The sequence below is a fragment of the Gobius niger genome (assembly GCF_951799975.1).
Source record: "Gobius niger genome assembly, chromosome: 22".
Taxonomy (NCBI): Eukaryota; Metazoa; Chordata; class Actinopteri; order Gobiiformes; family Gobiidae; genus Gobius; species Gobius niger.
Genome location: NC_136873.1, coordinates 8,526,426 through 8,542,366, shown reverse-complemented (window position 1 = coordinate 8,542,366; position 15,941 = coordinate 8,526,426). Strand labels below are relative to the sequence as shown.

At 37.1% G+C, this 15,941-nt stretch overlaps 1 protein-coding gene across 1 annotated transcript; it reads right to left on the bottom strand.

The window, feature by feature from the left end:
• Positions 1 to 1,189: 1,189 nt before the first annotated feature.
• LOC306981323 (sorting nexin-4-like) lies at positions 1,190 to 14,672 on the bottom strand. The gene is made up of 14 exons (XM_079580901.1): positions 14,549 to 14,672; positions 12,199 to 12,323; positions 10,800 to 10,938; positions 9,564 to 9,713; positions 9,436 to 9,483; positions 8,466 to 8,521; positions 8,310 to 8,382; positions 6,084 to 6,145; positions 5,951 to 6,016; positions 5,783 to 5,872; positions 4,430 to 4,529; positions 2,776 to 2,921; positions 1,328 to 1,442; positions 1,190 to 1,247 (listed from the first exon to the last, which is right to left on the bottom strand). The coding sequence occupies exons 1-14, from the start codon at positions 14,639 to 14,641 to the stop codon at positions 1,200 to 1,202; spliced, it is 1,311 nt and encodes a 436-aa protein (XP_079437027.1). The 5' UTR covers positions 14,642 to 14,672; the 3' UTR covers positions 1,190 to 1,199.
• Positions 14,673 to 15,941: the final 1,269 nt, after the last annotated feature.

The window sequence follows — 15,941 nt, the reverse complement described above, 5'->3', positions numbered from 1 at the left end:
TTAACCTCTTAACTCCTGCCTGAACCGAGAGGATCTTTTTCCTCACGTCGTCAGATAATTTTTTTTGTTGGATATTCAACTCATTTTTGTAACTTGTCATTTTTCGTCAATTTTTTGTAATTTTTTTGTCAATTTTTTGTCATTTTTTGTCAAATTTGTATCACATTTTTGTAATTTTTTCTTCAATTTTTGGTATTTTTTTAAATCAATTTTATGTCATTTTTTGTCCATTTTTTGTCAAATTTTTGTCATTTTTTGGTCACATTTTTTTGTCACATTTTTTTGTAATTGTAATTTTGTAATTTTTTTGTCAAATTTGCATCACATTTTTGTCATTTGTTCGTCAATGTTTATCAAAATTTTTATCAAATTTTTGTCATTTTTTGGTCACATTTTTGCCACTTTTTCATCAATTTTTCGTCACTTTTTCGTCAATTTTTTGTATTTTTTTGCAAATTTTTATCACATTTTTGTCATTTTTTTGGGTCAAATTTGTATCACATTTATGTAATTTTTGTATCACATTTTTGTCATTTTTTCGTCCATTTTTGTCACATTTTTGTCAATGTTTCTCACTTTTTTGTCAAATTTTAGGCATTTTTTCGTCAATTTTTTGTATTTTTTTTGCAAATTTGTATCATCGTCAATTTCTTTCAAATTTTTTTTGTCACATTTTCATAAATTTTTCGTCACTTTTTTGTTAAATTTTTGTCAATTTTTCGTCAATTTTTTTGCAAATTTGTATCACATTTTTGTAATTTTTTTAATCACATTTTTGTCATTTTTTAATCACATTTTTGTCATTTTTTTGTCAATTTTTATCGAATTTTTGTCATTTTTTTGTCACATTTCGGTCATTTTTTCTTCAATTTCTTGTGACATTTTTGCCACTTTTCATAAATTTTTCCTCACTTTTTTGTCAATGTTTTCTCACTTTTTTGTCACATTTCCATCATTGTTTTCGTCTCAGTTCTGTCTCTATTTTCACACCTTTTTTCCAGAAGCTTTAGGATTGGGGTAAAGCCAAACTGGAGATAATGTGCTCGGTTCAGGCGGGAGTTAAGGGGTTAAACACCTTCTCGAATCTAAACCGGAGCATCGACCTAAAGCTTCAGCTGGTTTTGGTTTCTTGCTGCAGACTCTCGCAGACTCTCGGAGACTCTCGACTCTCGGAGACTCTCGGAGGCTGGTCGGTCCCGTCACATCTTGAGGAAACAGTCTTTGGTGTTGCTCCACATTTGGATTCCCTGCAGCGACACAGGGGGAGGGGGAGAGTTCAGAGTCGGTTTGTGTTTGCGTGGGTCGACCTGCAGGGGGCGGCGTTTACCTTCTTGCACATGTTGACCTGCATGAGGGCGTAGCTGATCAGAGCCTCGTTCAGATCTTTGTCCTTTTGTTCTTTAAAGCGCTGCCCGTCCACCAGAGCGCGCTCCACGTGCTCCCTGCAGACACACGACGACATCAGCACAAACCGAACAGTTCAAAATGGTGAAATGGCTCCTGCTGGCACTCAGCCTGCCCGGCATCTTCTAAAATATAATGGTACATACTGTTTAACCTCTTAACTCCCGCCTGAACCGAGAGGATCTTTTTCCTCACGTCATCAGATTTTTTTTCCATCATTTTTTTGTCGGGTATTCAACTCATTTTTGTAACTTTTTTGTCATTTTTTCGTAATTTTTTTATCCATTTTTTGTCAATTTTTTAGCATATTTTTGTATTTTTTTTGTAACATTTTGTAACATTTTTGTCATTTTTTTTAAATCAATTTTTCTATCAATTTTTCATTTTTCGTCATTTTTTGTCAATTTTTTGTAATTTTTTCATCAAATTTTTATCATATTTTTGTATTTTTTTAGTAGCATTTTGTCACATTTTTGTCATTTTTTTTATATCAATTTTTCTATCAATTTTTCATTTTTCGTCATTTTTTGTCAATTTTTTGTAATTTTTTCATCAAATTTTTATCATATTTTTGTATTTTTTTAGTAGCATTTTGTCACATTTTTGTCATTCTTCGTCAAATTTTAACATTTTTTTTTTTTTTTTTTTTGTAAAATTTTTGTCTCATTTTTGTCATTTTTTTGTATTTTTTTGTAACATTTTGTCACATTTTTGTCATTTTTTCGTCAAATTTTCTATCAAATTTTTGACATTTTTTTGTCTCATTTTTTGTCACATTTTTGTCATTTTTTGTAATTTTTTTGTCATTTTTTGTAATTTTTTCGTCAAATTTTTATCATATTTTTGTCACATTTTTGTCATTTTTGATCAAATTTTTGTCTTTTTTTCGTCCAATTTTAACATTTTTTTGTAAATGTTTTGTCACATTTTTTTCATTTTTTCGTCAGTTTTTCTATCAATTTTTTTTTCATTTTTTTGTCAATCTTTTATCAAATTTTTGTCATTTTTTTTGTCTTTTTTTGTCAATTTTTAGTAATTTTTTCATCCAATTTTTATCTTATTTTTGTGTTTTTTTAGTAGCATTTTGTCACATTTTTGTCATTTTTTCGTCAATTTTTCTATCAGATTTTTGTCACATTTTTGTCATTTTTTTCGTCAATTTTTTGTCAATTTCTTGTGACATTTTTGCCACTTTTTCATCAATTTTCCGTCGCTTTCGGACTGGGGTAAAGCTAAACTGGAGAAAACGTGCTCGGTTCAGGTGGGAGTTAAGGGGTTAAAGTGTCTGAAATATACCATTCAAAGATGTATCTCTAACTTGTAACAGATTGATTCATGGTCTGGTAAAACCCTGATGATTCACAGACTCACTGGCACTCGAGCGTCTTGTCCTTCACGGCGTCCTGGCCCTCAGAGATGAGCTCCTCCAGAAGCTTCAGCCGGGCCTCCCTCTGCTCCGGGGCCTCCTGCCCGAACAGCTTATGGGTCACGCCTTTGAACGAGAACGTGCGCACCATCTGCGAGAGGAAACATCCCAGAGAGAAGAGAAAACCAGGACACACAAAAGTGACAGCGTTTAGTATCACCAACACTAAGCAAAGTGAACAGTCCAGCTGCTTTTGTTTTGCCAAAATATCGGCCATTTTATACAGGCAGATTTGCTTGTTTTTTTTAACTCAAAAATCGTAAGAAATGTTAAAAAAAATAAAATCCTCGTCACTAGATGGCCCTAGTGCGCCCTAATACGTATTAACTCCCGCCTGAACCGAGAGGATCTTTTTCCTCACATCACCAGATTTTTTTTATCACATTTTTGTCACATTTTTTTGTCATTTTTTGTCAAATTTTCATCATATTTTTGTATTTTTTTTGTAACATTTTTGTCATTTTTTGTCACATTTTTGTTATTTTTTCTGCCATTTTTTATCAATTTTTTTGTCATTTTTTTGTTACATTTTTGTCAATTTTTTGTCAATGTTTTCTCACTTTTTGTCACATTTTTGTATTTTTTTTGTCATTTTTTCGTCAAATTTTCATCATATTTTTGTATTTTTTGTAACATTTTTGTTATTTTTTCGTCAATTCCTTTTTATCAAATTTTTGTCATTTTTCAACAATTTTTTAACAATTTTTTGTAATTTTTTTGTCATTTTCTGTCACATTTTTGCATTTTTTGTCATTTTTTTGTCATTTTTTTGGCAAATTTGTCATTTTTTTCGTCAATTATTTTTCAATTTCTTGTGACATTTTTGCCACTTTTTTTTATCAATTTTTCGTCACATTTTTGTCTTTTTTTTGTCTTTTTTTGTCAAAATTTAATCATATTTTTGTTTTGTTTTTGAAACATTTTTGTCATTTTCTGTCACATTTTTTAATTTTTTCGTCCATTTTTCTATTTTTTTGTCAAATTTTTATCACATTTTTGTCATTTTTTTGTCATATTTTTGTCATTTTTTTGTCACATTTTTGTCATTTTTTTGTCTTTTTTTCTTTTTATTTCTTGTGACATTTTTACCACTTTTTTATCAATTTTTCGTCACTTTTTGTCAATTTTTTGTTATTTTTTTGTCAACTTTCATCACATTTTTGTAATTTTTTGTCATTTTTGTCACATTTCTGTCATTTTTTTTGTCAAATATTTGTCATTTTTTCATCCATTTTCGTCAATTTCTTCTGATATTTTTTTTATCAATTTTTCGTCACTTTTTTGTCATATTTCCATCATTGTTTTCATCTCAGTTCTGTCTCTATTTTCTCACCTTTTTCCCAGAAGCTTTTGGATTGGGGTAAAGCCAAACAGGAGAAAACGTGCTCGGTTCAGGCGGGAGTTAAGGGGTTAACTTAACCTCATAAATCACACTGTATCACTCTGTGTTGGTCGGCTCAGAGGCGCCATCTGGTGGTGTAAAAGCATTGCAGCCTGAAAACAACTGAACTCGGCTCATTTATTGGTTTAGCCCGTCACTAGTGCGCAGTAGTTTGTCATGAGGCTGGTGTGGCTGATGTGGGGGTGTCTGCAGCGCACCCCGGTGGCCAGCTCCTCCCTCTGCTGCCGCTTGGTGACCAGGTCCTGAGTGCAGGCCTCCAGCTCGAACTGCGTCAGCTCGTGCTTCCTGCAGACGGCCCTGAAACCACAGACAAGACTGAACCGGGGGCTAAGACTCTCTCACCTGGAGACGCAACAGGGAGGGGTTTAAGTGTGAAATGTGTAGAACTTTAATGCAGCTATTAGATTAGTTTGTAATAGTGAATCGTATTGATGGCTCACTTTTATTCCTCATTCATTTTGTTGTATTTCACCTTTTTCTGATTCGCTTTTTACATGATGTGAAGTCGGAGTTGTTGAGTGAAGACGCCGACCTTACGTTGTCGCAGGTTTAAACCTCTTAACCCCCGCCTGAACCGAGAGGGTCTTTTTCCTCACGTCATCACATTTTTTTTTCATCATCATCATCGTCATCATTTTTTTGTTGGGTATTCAACTCATTTTTGTCATTTTTTCGTAATTTTTTGTCATTTTTTGTCATTTTTTTGTCATTTTTTAGTCATTTTTTGTCATTTTTTTGTCATTTTTTTGTCATTTTTTAGTCATTTTTTCATCAAATTTTTATCACATTTTTGTCATTTTTTTGTCTTTTTTTTTTGTCATTTCTTAATCACATTTTTGTCACATTTTTGTCATTTTTTCGTCATTTTTTATCAATTTTTTGTCAAATTTTAGTAATTTTTTAGTAATTTTTTAGTAATTTTTTTGTCACATTTTTGTAATTTTTTGGTCATTTATTTGTCATTTTTTTGTCATTTTTTTTGTCTTTTTTTGTCATTTTTTTGTCAGTTTTTCATCATTTTTTAATCAAATTTTTGTCACATTTTTGTCATTTTTTGTCAATTTTTCATCAATATTTTGTCTTTTTTTGCTACATTCTTGTCATTTTTTTGTCATTTTTTTGTCAATTTTTTGTCATTTTTTTCGTTATTTTTCGTTAATTTTTTCGTCCATTTTTTTTCTTTTTTTTACTACATTTTTGTAGTTTTTTTGTAATTTTTTGTCACAGTTTTGTCATTTTTTTGGTAATTTTTTTGTCACTTTTTTGTCATTTTTTCTTCCATTTTTTGTCAATTTCTTGTGACATTTTTTGCCACTTATTCATCAATTTTGTGTCACTTTTTCGTCACATTTCCATCATTGTTTTCGTCTCAGTTTTGTCTCTATTTTCTCACCTTTTTTCCAGAAGCTTTTGGATTGGGGTAAAGCCAAACTGGAGAAAATGTAGTAAGTAATAAATAAGACAATCCCAAAGTTATGCGGCTTTACAGACGGCGAGATGAGGCAGCTCTGAAGACACTACAAAGCTGGTGGAGTTTATCGAGGGCGTACCTCAGGGCCTCGGCGTAGGACAGGTACTCTTTGATCTGGTCGGCGTAATGCTCCTCCTCCTCCAAGATGTCGTCGATGGAGGCGGCGAACCTGCAAACACACGGGGCCTGGTCAGTCTTCAGAGCGGCCCTGTGTGTGCTCCTGTGGGTGCTCCTGTGGGGTACTCACGCGTCCAGGTGGTGGCCCGCGCTCTGCAGCCCGTCCCCCATCTCCCGCTCGATGGCGCTCCACTCACTGCGGACACACACACGGTCAGGACGTGAAATCCACCGGGAAAAACCGAACCTGCTGCTGTACGAACCTGAAGACCCGGCCGTAGTTCCCGTGGACTTTGTAAACCCCGTACAGTCGGTCGGCCACTCGCTGCGGAGGGAAAACGTTACAAACACATAAAAGAAGGACAGAGCTGAATGAGAGTCGACTGTAATGTCAGTTCTGTGGGTATTTGCTGATTTTGTAACTGTGTAACGGAGTGTCGCACCACAGCATAATCTATGTTATAGATTATGCATTTGAAAGGTGAGTCTCTAAGTTCTCTGTAGGTGGAAACAGTTTAATTCTACGAGCCTCGGTTCCCGGGAAATCTTAGCTAAACAGAGGCTAGTTTTGATCAAAGTCACTGATTTTTTTTCTAGAAACAGAGATAATACATGTTTTATGAAAAACTCTCCTTTCTGATCAACTCCTCTCTCGTGTTCTCGATCTCTTTTTATGGCGTGTGCATTTAAACAGCATGGTTCTCAGATTTGCCTTTGCCTCAAGTGGAGGAGTTCAAGTATCTCGGGGTCTTGTTCACGAGTGAGGGACGGCTGGAGCGTGAGATGGACAGACGGATCGGCGCTGATGGATCGTGATGGAGGAGCAACATCACGATGTAGAGCCACCATCGTGAGGCCACGCCCCCTCCTGTCAGAAACACGCACTGATCTTCTGTGGGCCTTGTAAACCTACAAACTTTGCAGGGATTGCACTGTAAAATAAATCACGGATGTAACTAATATGCTAGTGTCAGTACCTGCCAGAAGCCACGATGTGTTAGCCGTAAATATTAAAGTAAAGACGCAGCTGCTCTGTTTCTGACGCCGCGCGGAGCTCTCTCTCTCTCTCTCTCTCTCTCTCTCTCTCTCTCTCTCTCTCACTTTCTGCAGCAGTTTTACAGTGTGGGGTTTTGCTTTGCTGCGTGCGGAAACTTAAACCGTTTTAAAATGAGATAGCTCTCACATCGGAGCTAGCTGAGCGCGCGGATTATTCTCACGAAGGACCGAGAGAGGAAAGAGAGGAGAGAAAGAGGCGGTGCGGGAGTTAAGAGGTTACGAGCTCACGGACCGGGCGGCGCGTGGAGCAGCTTCAAAAACGTAGCTATGACGCAAACGTGGACATATTGTCCCGTTCACCCACTGCTTCTTAAACATTACGTTAGCATTGAGCAAATGCAAATAATAAGCTCCGATTTACATTTGTATTAGTGTGAGAAGAGCCTTTGAGTTCACGCTCTGAATAAGTCGTTCTCCTCTCAGACTTTACGCACGAGTTTTAACACATTTCTGTTGCAAAAGTCGTGTCCATGACTCTGATCAGATCATGTTTAGTTTAGATCCATTTATCCTGAAATCTCACATTTTCCTAACATACATATTAATATGCAGCTTATATAGGCTATGCAAATGTCTTTAAAAAAATGCTTATAAAATGGACGATATCATCGTCCATCACGATGGTTCACTGTAAACATCGTCAACGGACAATTAAGGGGACATCGCCCAACCCTAATTGGCGCTGTATCGGTCTGTCGTGGTGAAGAGGGAGCTGAGTCGGGGCAAAGCTCTCGATTTACCGATCGATCTACGTTCCCACCCTCACCTATAGTCATGAGATTTGGGTCATGACCGAAAGGACGAGATCGCGAATACAAGCGGCCGAAATGAGTTTCCTTCGCAGGGTGGCTGGGCGCACCCTCCGAGATCGGGTGAGGAGCTCAGTTACCCGGGAGGAGCTCGTAGTAGAGTCGCTGCTCCTCCACGTGGAAAGGAGCAGCTGAGGTGGCTCGGGCATCTGTTCCGGATACCTCCTGGTCGCCTCCTGCGGGAGGTGTTCCAGGCATGTCCTAGTGGGACAAGGCCTCGTGGACCCAGGACACGGTGGTGAGACTATGTCTCCGAGCTGGCCTGGTGTCGCCTCGGGGTCAGAACAGCTGGAGGAGGTGTGTGTGGATCGGGAAGTTTGGGCATCTCTGCTGAGACTGCTGCCCCCGCGACCCGGCCCCGGATAAAGCGGAAGAAAATGGATGGATGGATATAACAAATATTATAAATGCAAAGTCGACTAAATTAACCTTTGAGTCAATATATAACCTGCTTAGAGTAACTATTACTAATATAATCGGACACTCGAGTACATAACTGCCTCCTTCCTCATCCTGGTGTATTTGACTGTGTTCCCTGGCTGAGTCGACACCAGGACTTCAGATTACAGGTGTGGGAGGGCATGTGGAGCATCTGAAACATCTGGAGCATCTGGCGTGACTTACGGCTCGGGCTCTGAGCAGCTGAGACGTGTGGGACTGCAGCTCGTCACTGTAGTGCTTCATCTCCATGAAACGCCTGGAAAAAAAAAAAAGTGTGATTTTGCGATATTAGACACAACGGCTGCACTTTATCCTGGATTAGACCGAACCTGGACTCACCGGTCTGGATTCCGGACCCTGAAGGTGGCGCTGAGAGCTCGGAGTCGAGAGTCGGCCTGAACAAACACACCAGGGTCAGACACCTGCAGAAATGACTGGCAGTGGACGCAATTTGAGCGCTGAAATGATCCGAATGAGCCGCGTGAGGCTGCCTGGATATGAAGCTCTCCCAAAAATGTGACAAAATGTGACACAAAAATGATACAAAATTTGATGAAAAAATGATCAAAAAATGACAAACATTTAATAAAAAATTTACCAAAAAATTACGAAAAAATGACAAAAAATGACAAAAAATTGATAAAAAATTTACGAAAAAATGACAAAAATGTGATAAGTTGATCAAAAAATAACAAAAAATGACAAAAAATTGATTAAAAAATGACAAAAAATGACGAAAATGTGATAAAAAATGACAAAAAATGTGATAATAAGTTGACCAAAAAATGACAAACATTTAATAAAGAATTTACAAAAAAAATGACAAAAATATGATAAAAATTTGACCAAAAAATTACAACAAATTGACAAAAAAATGACAAAAATGTGACAAAATAATTACAAAAATTTAATTAAAAAATGAAAAAAAATGACAAAAATGTGATAAAAAAATTACGAAAAAATGACAAAAATGTGACAAAATGTTACCAAAAAATACAAAAATATGATAAAAATATGATAAAAATTGACCAAAAAATTACAACAAATTGACATTAAAAATGATAAAAAATGTGACAAAAAAAGACCAAAATTTAATTAATAAATAATGAAAAAAAATACAAAAAAATACAAAAAAATGACAAAAATGTGACAAAAAATGTGACAAAAAATGACAAAAAAGTTACAGAGTTGAATACCCAACAAAAAAATGATGGAAAAGAAATCTGATGACGTGAGGAAAAAGATCCTCTCGGTTCAGACGGGAGTTAAGAGGTTAAAAGGTAAAAGTGAGTTTAGAGAAAGGTCGTACTTTTGCCTGGAACCCCGTGTCGTAAACCACCTCCTTCCAGCCGTGCTCCTGCAAACACAAACCAAACCCCTCGTCAGGTGACCCTCTGGACGTCAGGTGACCCGCGGGACGTCACATGACCCGTTTACCTCGGTGAGGAAGTGGTGGAGGATCTTGTCGTTGGAGAGGACGGGGTGCGAGGCCACCCTGAGGAGGAAGTTCTCCAGTCCCACCCGCCGCCGCTCCACGAAGTCCGGGTCCATGTTGTCGGCCGACAGCTTGTGCCACACGAACTCCGCCTGCGAACGAAGAGACGGGAAACGTTCAGAGGGACGAGGTCTGAGCCGCGCTGAGAGGGAACCGTTATATAAAGCAGGGACACACATTCTTCACCTGGGAAACTCCGCGCTGTTACTACAGTTGTGCTCAGAAGTTGCTCAGAATTTTAGATTTTTAGACTATTTTTCAATGAATATGAGAGAAAACACAAAGTTATTTTCACTCATAGTTGTGTGAAGCCACTTATATATATTATGAGTTTACTAGTGATAATAAATTGACGAAAAAGTGACAAACATTTGATAAAAAAATGAGAAAAAATGACAAAAATGTGATAACAAATGTACGAAAAAAATGTGAAATACAAAAATATGATGAAGATTTGACCAAAAAATGACAAAAATTTGATAAAAAATAATGAAAAAATGACCCAAAAAAATGACAAAAAATTAACAAAAAATGACAAAAATGTGATAATAAATTGACCAAAAAAATGCCAAACATTTGATAAAAAAAAATACAAAAAATACAAAAATGTGACAAAAAATGGCAAAAATTGATTAAAAAAATGACCAAAAAAAGAGAAAAAAATATGATAAAAATTGGACCAAAAAATGACAAAAAATTGATGAAAAAAATGATGAAAAAATGACCAAAAAATGATAAAAAAATGACAAAAAAATGATAAAAATTTGATGAAAATTTGACCAAAAAATTACAAAAAAAATGACTATTTTTAAATAGAAAGAAAGAAAGGAAGGATGGATGGATTGATGGATGGATGGATGGATGGATGGATGGATGGATGGATGGAAGGATGGAAGGAAGGATGGATGATGGATGGTAAGCTGCCCATTCTTCTTCCAGGGCTGTTTTGCATGACCTGCAGGTTTGAGCTCTCCCCACAGTGGCTCAATGATATTGAGGTCAGACTGAGATGGAACTAACGGGACCTTCACTATATTCTGCTGGAGCCACATCAGAGATCTCAAACCTGCAGGTCATGCAAAACAGCCCAGGAACTGACAGGAACTGGAGGCTTTTTGCCAAGAAGAATGGGCCACTTTGGAAATATTCTTTGGAGGAGAACTGGGGGGGGGCCTCACCCTCTTCTCGGGCAGCGGGGGCACGATGATGAACGGGTACGTGACGATCAGGTAGCTCCGCAGCAGCTCGAACTCGCTGTATCTCCTCCACAGCGAGTCGGGGGCGGGGTTCCTGCCCTCGGTCACCGCGTCCATGGGTCTGGAGGACACAGGACAGAGGGAGGGGGGTAGGTAGAGTCTAAGCTTTTAGATTTGGGTAAAGCCAAACTTGAGAAAATGCTCTCAGTTCAGGCGGGGGTTAAAACCTCTTAGCACCCGCTAAAACCAAATGCATTCTCTCCTCTTTGCAATTGTCGTCACTTTTATTTCCCTTATGTGTTTTTGTCACTTTTTTAATGGCACTTTTGTTACTTTTTTTGTTACTTTTTTTTGATGCATTTTTGTCACATGTTGGATTTTTTGCCTTTTTTTGCTGGATTTTTTTTTTCATTTTTTTGTTGGATTTTTGTCACTTTTTTGCTGGATTTTTGTCACTTTTTTGCTGGATTTTTGCCATTTTTTTGCTGGATTTTTGTCATTTTTTTGCTGGATTTTTGTCACTTTTTTGCTGGATTTTTGCCATTTTTTTGCTGGATTTTTGTCATTTTTTTGCTGGATTTTTGTCTTTTTTTGCAGGATTTTTGTCTTTTTTTTTGCTGGATTTTTGTCACTTTTTTTGCTGGATTTTTGTCTTTTTTTTGCTGGATTTTTGTCTTTTTTTTGCTGGATTTTTGTCTTTTTTTGCTGGATTTTTGTCTTTTTTTGCTGAATTTTAGTCTTTTTTTGCTGAATTTTAGTCTTTTTTTTGCTGGATTTTTGTCACTTTTTTGCTGGATTTTTGTCATTTTTTTTGCTGGATTTTTGTCTTTTTTTTGATGGATTTTTGTCATTTTTTTTGATGGATTTTTGTCACTTTTTTGCTGGATTTTTGTCTTTTTTTTGCTGGATTTTTGTCTTTTTTTTGATGGATTTTTGTCACTTTTTTGCTGGATTTTTGTCACTTTTTTGCTGGATTTTTGTCATTTTTTTTGCTGGATTTTAGTCTTTTTTTTGCTGGATTTTTGTCATTTTTTTTGATGGATTTTTGTCACTTTTTTGCTGGATTTTTGTCACTTTTTTGCTGGATTTTTGTCATTTTTTGTCAATTTACATCCTCATTTTCTTCTCGTTTTTTTGTCGCCGTTTTGAAGAAGCTTTTAGATTTGGAGAATTTGGAGAACAGGAGAAAACATGTTCAGGTGGGAGTTAAGAGGTTAAAAGGTTAATCAAACACCCAATAAAAATGCATCTAATGAGAGATTAATTAACGACTCATGAAACGATTCCTAGTGAAACTCTAACGTTGTAAATGTGGGACATGATCTAAAGGTGGGACGAGGGGTCAAAGGTCAGTGTGCGGGTCGATGCGAGGGGGGTTCACCGGGTCTCGATGAGGTACACGGTGTAGGTCTCTCCCATGTTCACGGCGTTTTTCCCCGTTCGCTTCTCGGCCTCGGCCACACAGATCTCCATCCTCTTGACCAGCGTGGACCCGTCCTCCACCATCTGCGGAGAAGAACCAGGAGAATAATGTCACCTAGAAAACTGATCAAACTTTTGGCAATGTGACAAAAAAGTGACGAAAAATGTATGTTAAAGTGGCAAAAATGTGACAAAAAAGGACAAAAATATGACAAAAAATGACAAAAAAAGACAAAAAATGTGACAAAAAATGTGACAAAAAAAGACAAAAAATGTGACAAACAATTACAAAAAATGTGACAAAAAATGACAAAAAATGTGACAAAAAAATGACAAAAATGTTACAAAAATGAGTTTAATACCCAACAAAAAAAAACAATTTTCCGCTCACATTTTGCGTTTAACCTTTTAACCCCTTAACTCCCACCTGAACCGAGAGCATTTTCTCCAGTTTGGCTTTACCCCAATCCAAAAGCTTCTGGAAAAAAGGTGAGAGAATAGTGACAGAACTGAGATGAAAACAATGATGGAAATGTGACAAAAAAGTGACGAAAAAATGACAAAAATGTGACAAAAAAAATGACAAAAAAATACAAAAATGAGTTGAATCCCCAACAAAAAAATTAGTGAAAAAAAATCTGATGACGTGAAGAAAAAGATCCTCTCGGTTCAGGCGGGAGTTAAGAGGTTATCCTTCTTGTTATGGCGTCCACCCCCTGGAGGAAAGAAAAACACTGCCACCTGGTGGTCAGGTAAGGTAACGTCTGCAAAATAAACAATTTTCCGCTCACATTTGTTTAACCTCTCAACCCCTTAACTCCCGCCTGAAACGAGCACATTTTCTCCAGTTTGGCTTTACCCCAATCCAAAAGCTTCTGGAAAAAAGGTGAGAAAATAGCGACAAAACTGAGACGGAAACAATGATGGAAATGTGACAAAAAAATGACAAAAATTTGACAAAAATTTGACAAAAAAATGACAAAAATGTGACAAAAAATGACCAAAAAAATGACAAAAATGTGACAAAAAACGACAAAAATCCCCCCAAAAATTGACAAAAAATGACACAAAAATGACACAAAAAATGACAAAAATGTGACAAAAAATGACAAAAATGTGACAAAAATATGACAAAAATGTGACAAAAAATGACAAAAAATTGACCAAAAAATGACAAAAATGTCACAAAAAAATGACAAAAATGTGACAAAAAAATGACACAAAAATGACACAAAAAATGACAAAAATGTGACAAAAATATGACAAAAATGTGACAAAAAATGACAAAAAATTGACAAAAAAATGACAAAAATGTGACAAAAAACGACAAAAATCCCCCAAAAAATTGACAAAAAAATGACAAAAATATGACAAAAAAAGACAATAAATGACAAAAAAGTTACAAAAATGAGTTGAATACCCAACAAAAAAATGATGGAAACATTTTTTTTCAGCAAAATAAAGAATTTTCCGCTCACATTTTGCGTTTAACCTCTTAACCCCCGCCTTAAATTGTCCATACTTTTTATGTAAAAAATCTTGTTATGAAGTAAAAAATCCCGAAGAACTAACTTAAAGCCCACTTATTTATTTATAATTATTAGCAGTAAGAGAGTTAATGTTTCTGGGTCTTCCCGAGTTTCACATTTCAGGCTGTTCTCCTCGAAGCTTCCTCTTTTATTCATTTGCTCCAGGACACGTTTAAATTGTAAACTGTGGAGTGAATCTTGATTTTAACACAATAAAATACATATCTAATCACAACAGCCTCCTGAAGAGAGCTGCTGCTGCTGCTGTTCATATTAGCTGTGATGCTAGCAGCCTCCGTGTAGCCGCTGCATTGGAGGCGGGAGCGCGATAGTTGACAAAAACACAACTGCGCATGTGCAAAGCCAATTCCTCATCTTTAATATTTGTCACAACGTTTATTAAGCGTCCTACATTATATTAATGGGAATGGGCGTTGAAAACAGTCGAGTTTGTTTTGTTTTTTATATATGTATAATTTACGTCCTCGGACAAGAGGCGGAACGACAGCATCTAGCTAGGCTAACGTTTAGCATCTTCCAATCTCTGACAAACAGAAGTACTTTTATAAATACTGACACAACTGTATGATTATACCTCTGATAATAAAGTCAGAGCCTCGTTGTGAACGTGAGAATGTTTTATTTCACTGCGCATTCATCGCAGGTTTAGCTGGATTTGTCACAGATCGTGCTTCCGCGTCAAACCGCGCACTAACACTGGCTCTCGCCCCGTCTGCGCGTCACTCACGGTGTTTGTTTAGTGATATTCGCGGGGTTTACCGTGTTGTTGAGGCTGCCCGCTCCGTCCTCGCAGCTGGGGTAGGAATCTTCGTCGTCGGTGGCCAAAGACTCGTCTCGTTCATCCTCCGCCATCCTCCTCCTCCTCTTCCTCCTGCTGCTGCTGCGCGGAGAGCCAGGGCGCATGCGCACACGGCCTCCGCATCCGCCCCACCAACTTTAGTTTAGTCTTATTTTCCAGGTTTTTCCAGTGTGAACATTTAACCTCTTACCACCCGCCCTAAACCAAGTGCATTCTCTCCTCCCTTATGTGTTTTTGTCACTTTTTTAATGGCACTTTTGGCGTCGTTTTAGTAAAAGTTGCGGAGACGGCGTAACAATGAAGCCACGTTAACGGCGTTTTGAGATCTTTCCACTCTGGGACGTGTCTGGCCAGGCCTTCGCCGTCCGTAAACTCCGGTCGATTATCATTTCCCTACATGTACGTCTGGGTCTGATCTCAGAAAATCTCATTTTCATTAAACGTGTTAAACTTTTGAACGCTGTCTTTTGTGGTTTACAGTTATTTCTTAAGTATTTTTTTGGTCATTTTTTGTCACATTTTTGTCAATTTTTTGGCAAATTTTTAGCATTTTTTATCAAATTTTATCACATTTTAGTCACATTTTTGTATTTTTTTTGTCACATTTTTGTTATTTTTTTTTGTCCATTTTTTGTGACATTTTTGTGACATTTTTTCCACTTTTTCGTCCATTTTCCGTCACTTTTTTGTCACGTTTCCATCGTTTTCGTCTCAGTTTTGTCGCTATTTTCACAGCTTTTCTCCAGAAGCTTTTGGATTGGGGTAAAGCCAAACTGGAGAAAATGTGCTCGGTTCAGGTGGGAGTTAAGGGGTTAACCTCTTACCCACCGCCTTAACATCACCGAGTGCATTTTCCCCAGTTCGGCTTTTTATTATTATTATTTTGATCGGCAACATCAGCAAAAAGAGCGGGAAAGGCGGTCGCAGAAACAGAAGCAAAATCATTAATATAAATAATAAATAATAACGGTCCCAAAATTGAACCTTGTGGCGCACCATACTCCACGGAATTCCTTTTAGATTCATGTTTTTCTATACTGGGCTTTACCCAAAGCGTCTCGACTGGAGATCAACAATGTAACGCCTCATTTGAAAGCTGAGACCTACAAAAGTGACGGGACCATCGCAGAGCAGCTGTATCTGAGCTGACATTAGAAACACACGGGTCGACTCTAACATGTGATCATTCAGAAACCACCAGGGGGCGGTGTTACAGCAATGTCAGCTCCATGAGGACCACAGAGAAGCACCATCCTCACCCACTGGTCATGGTACAGAAAAAACAGCACTAAACAGGAATATGAGAATTATTATTTTAATTAAAAGTTCACAAACTTATAAATCTCATTTGTG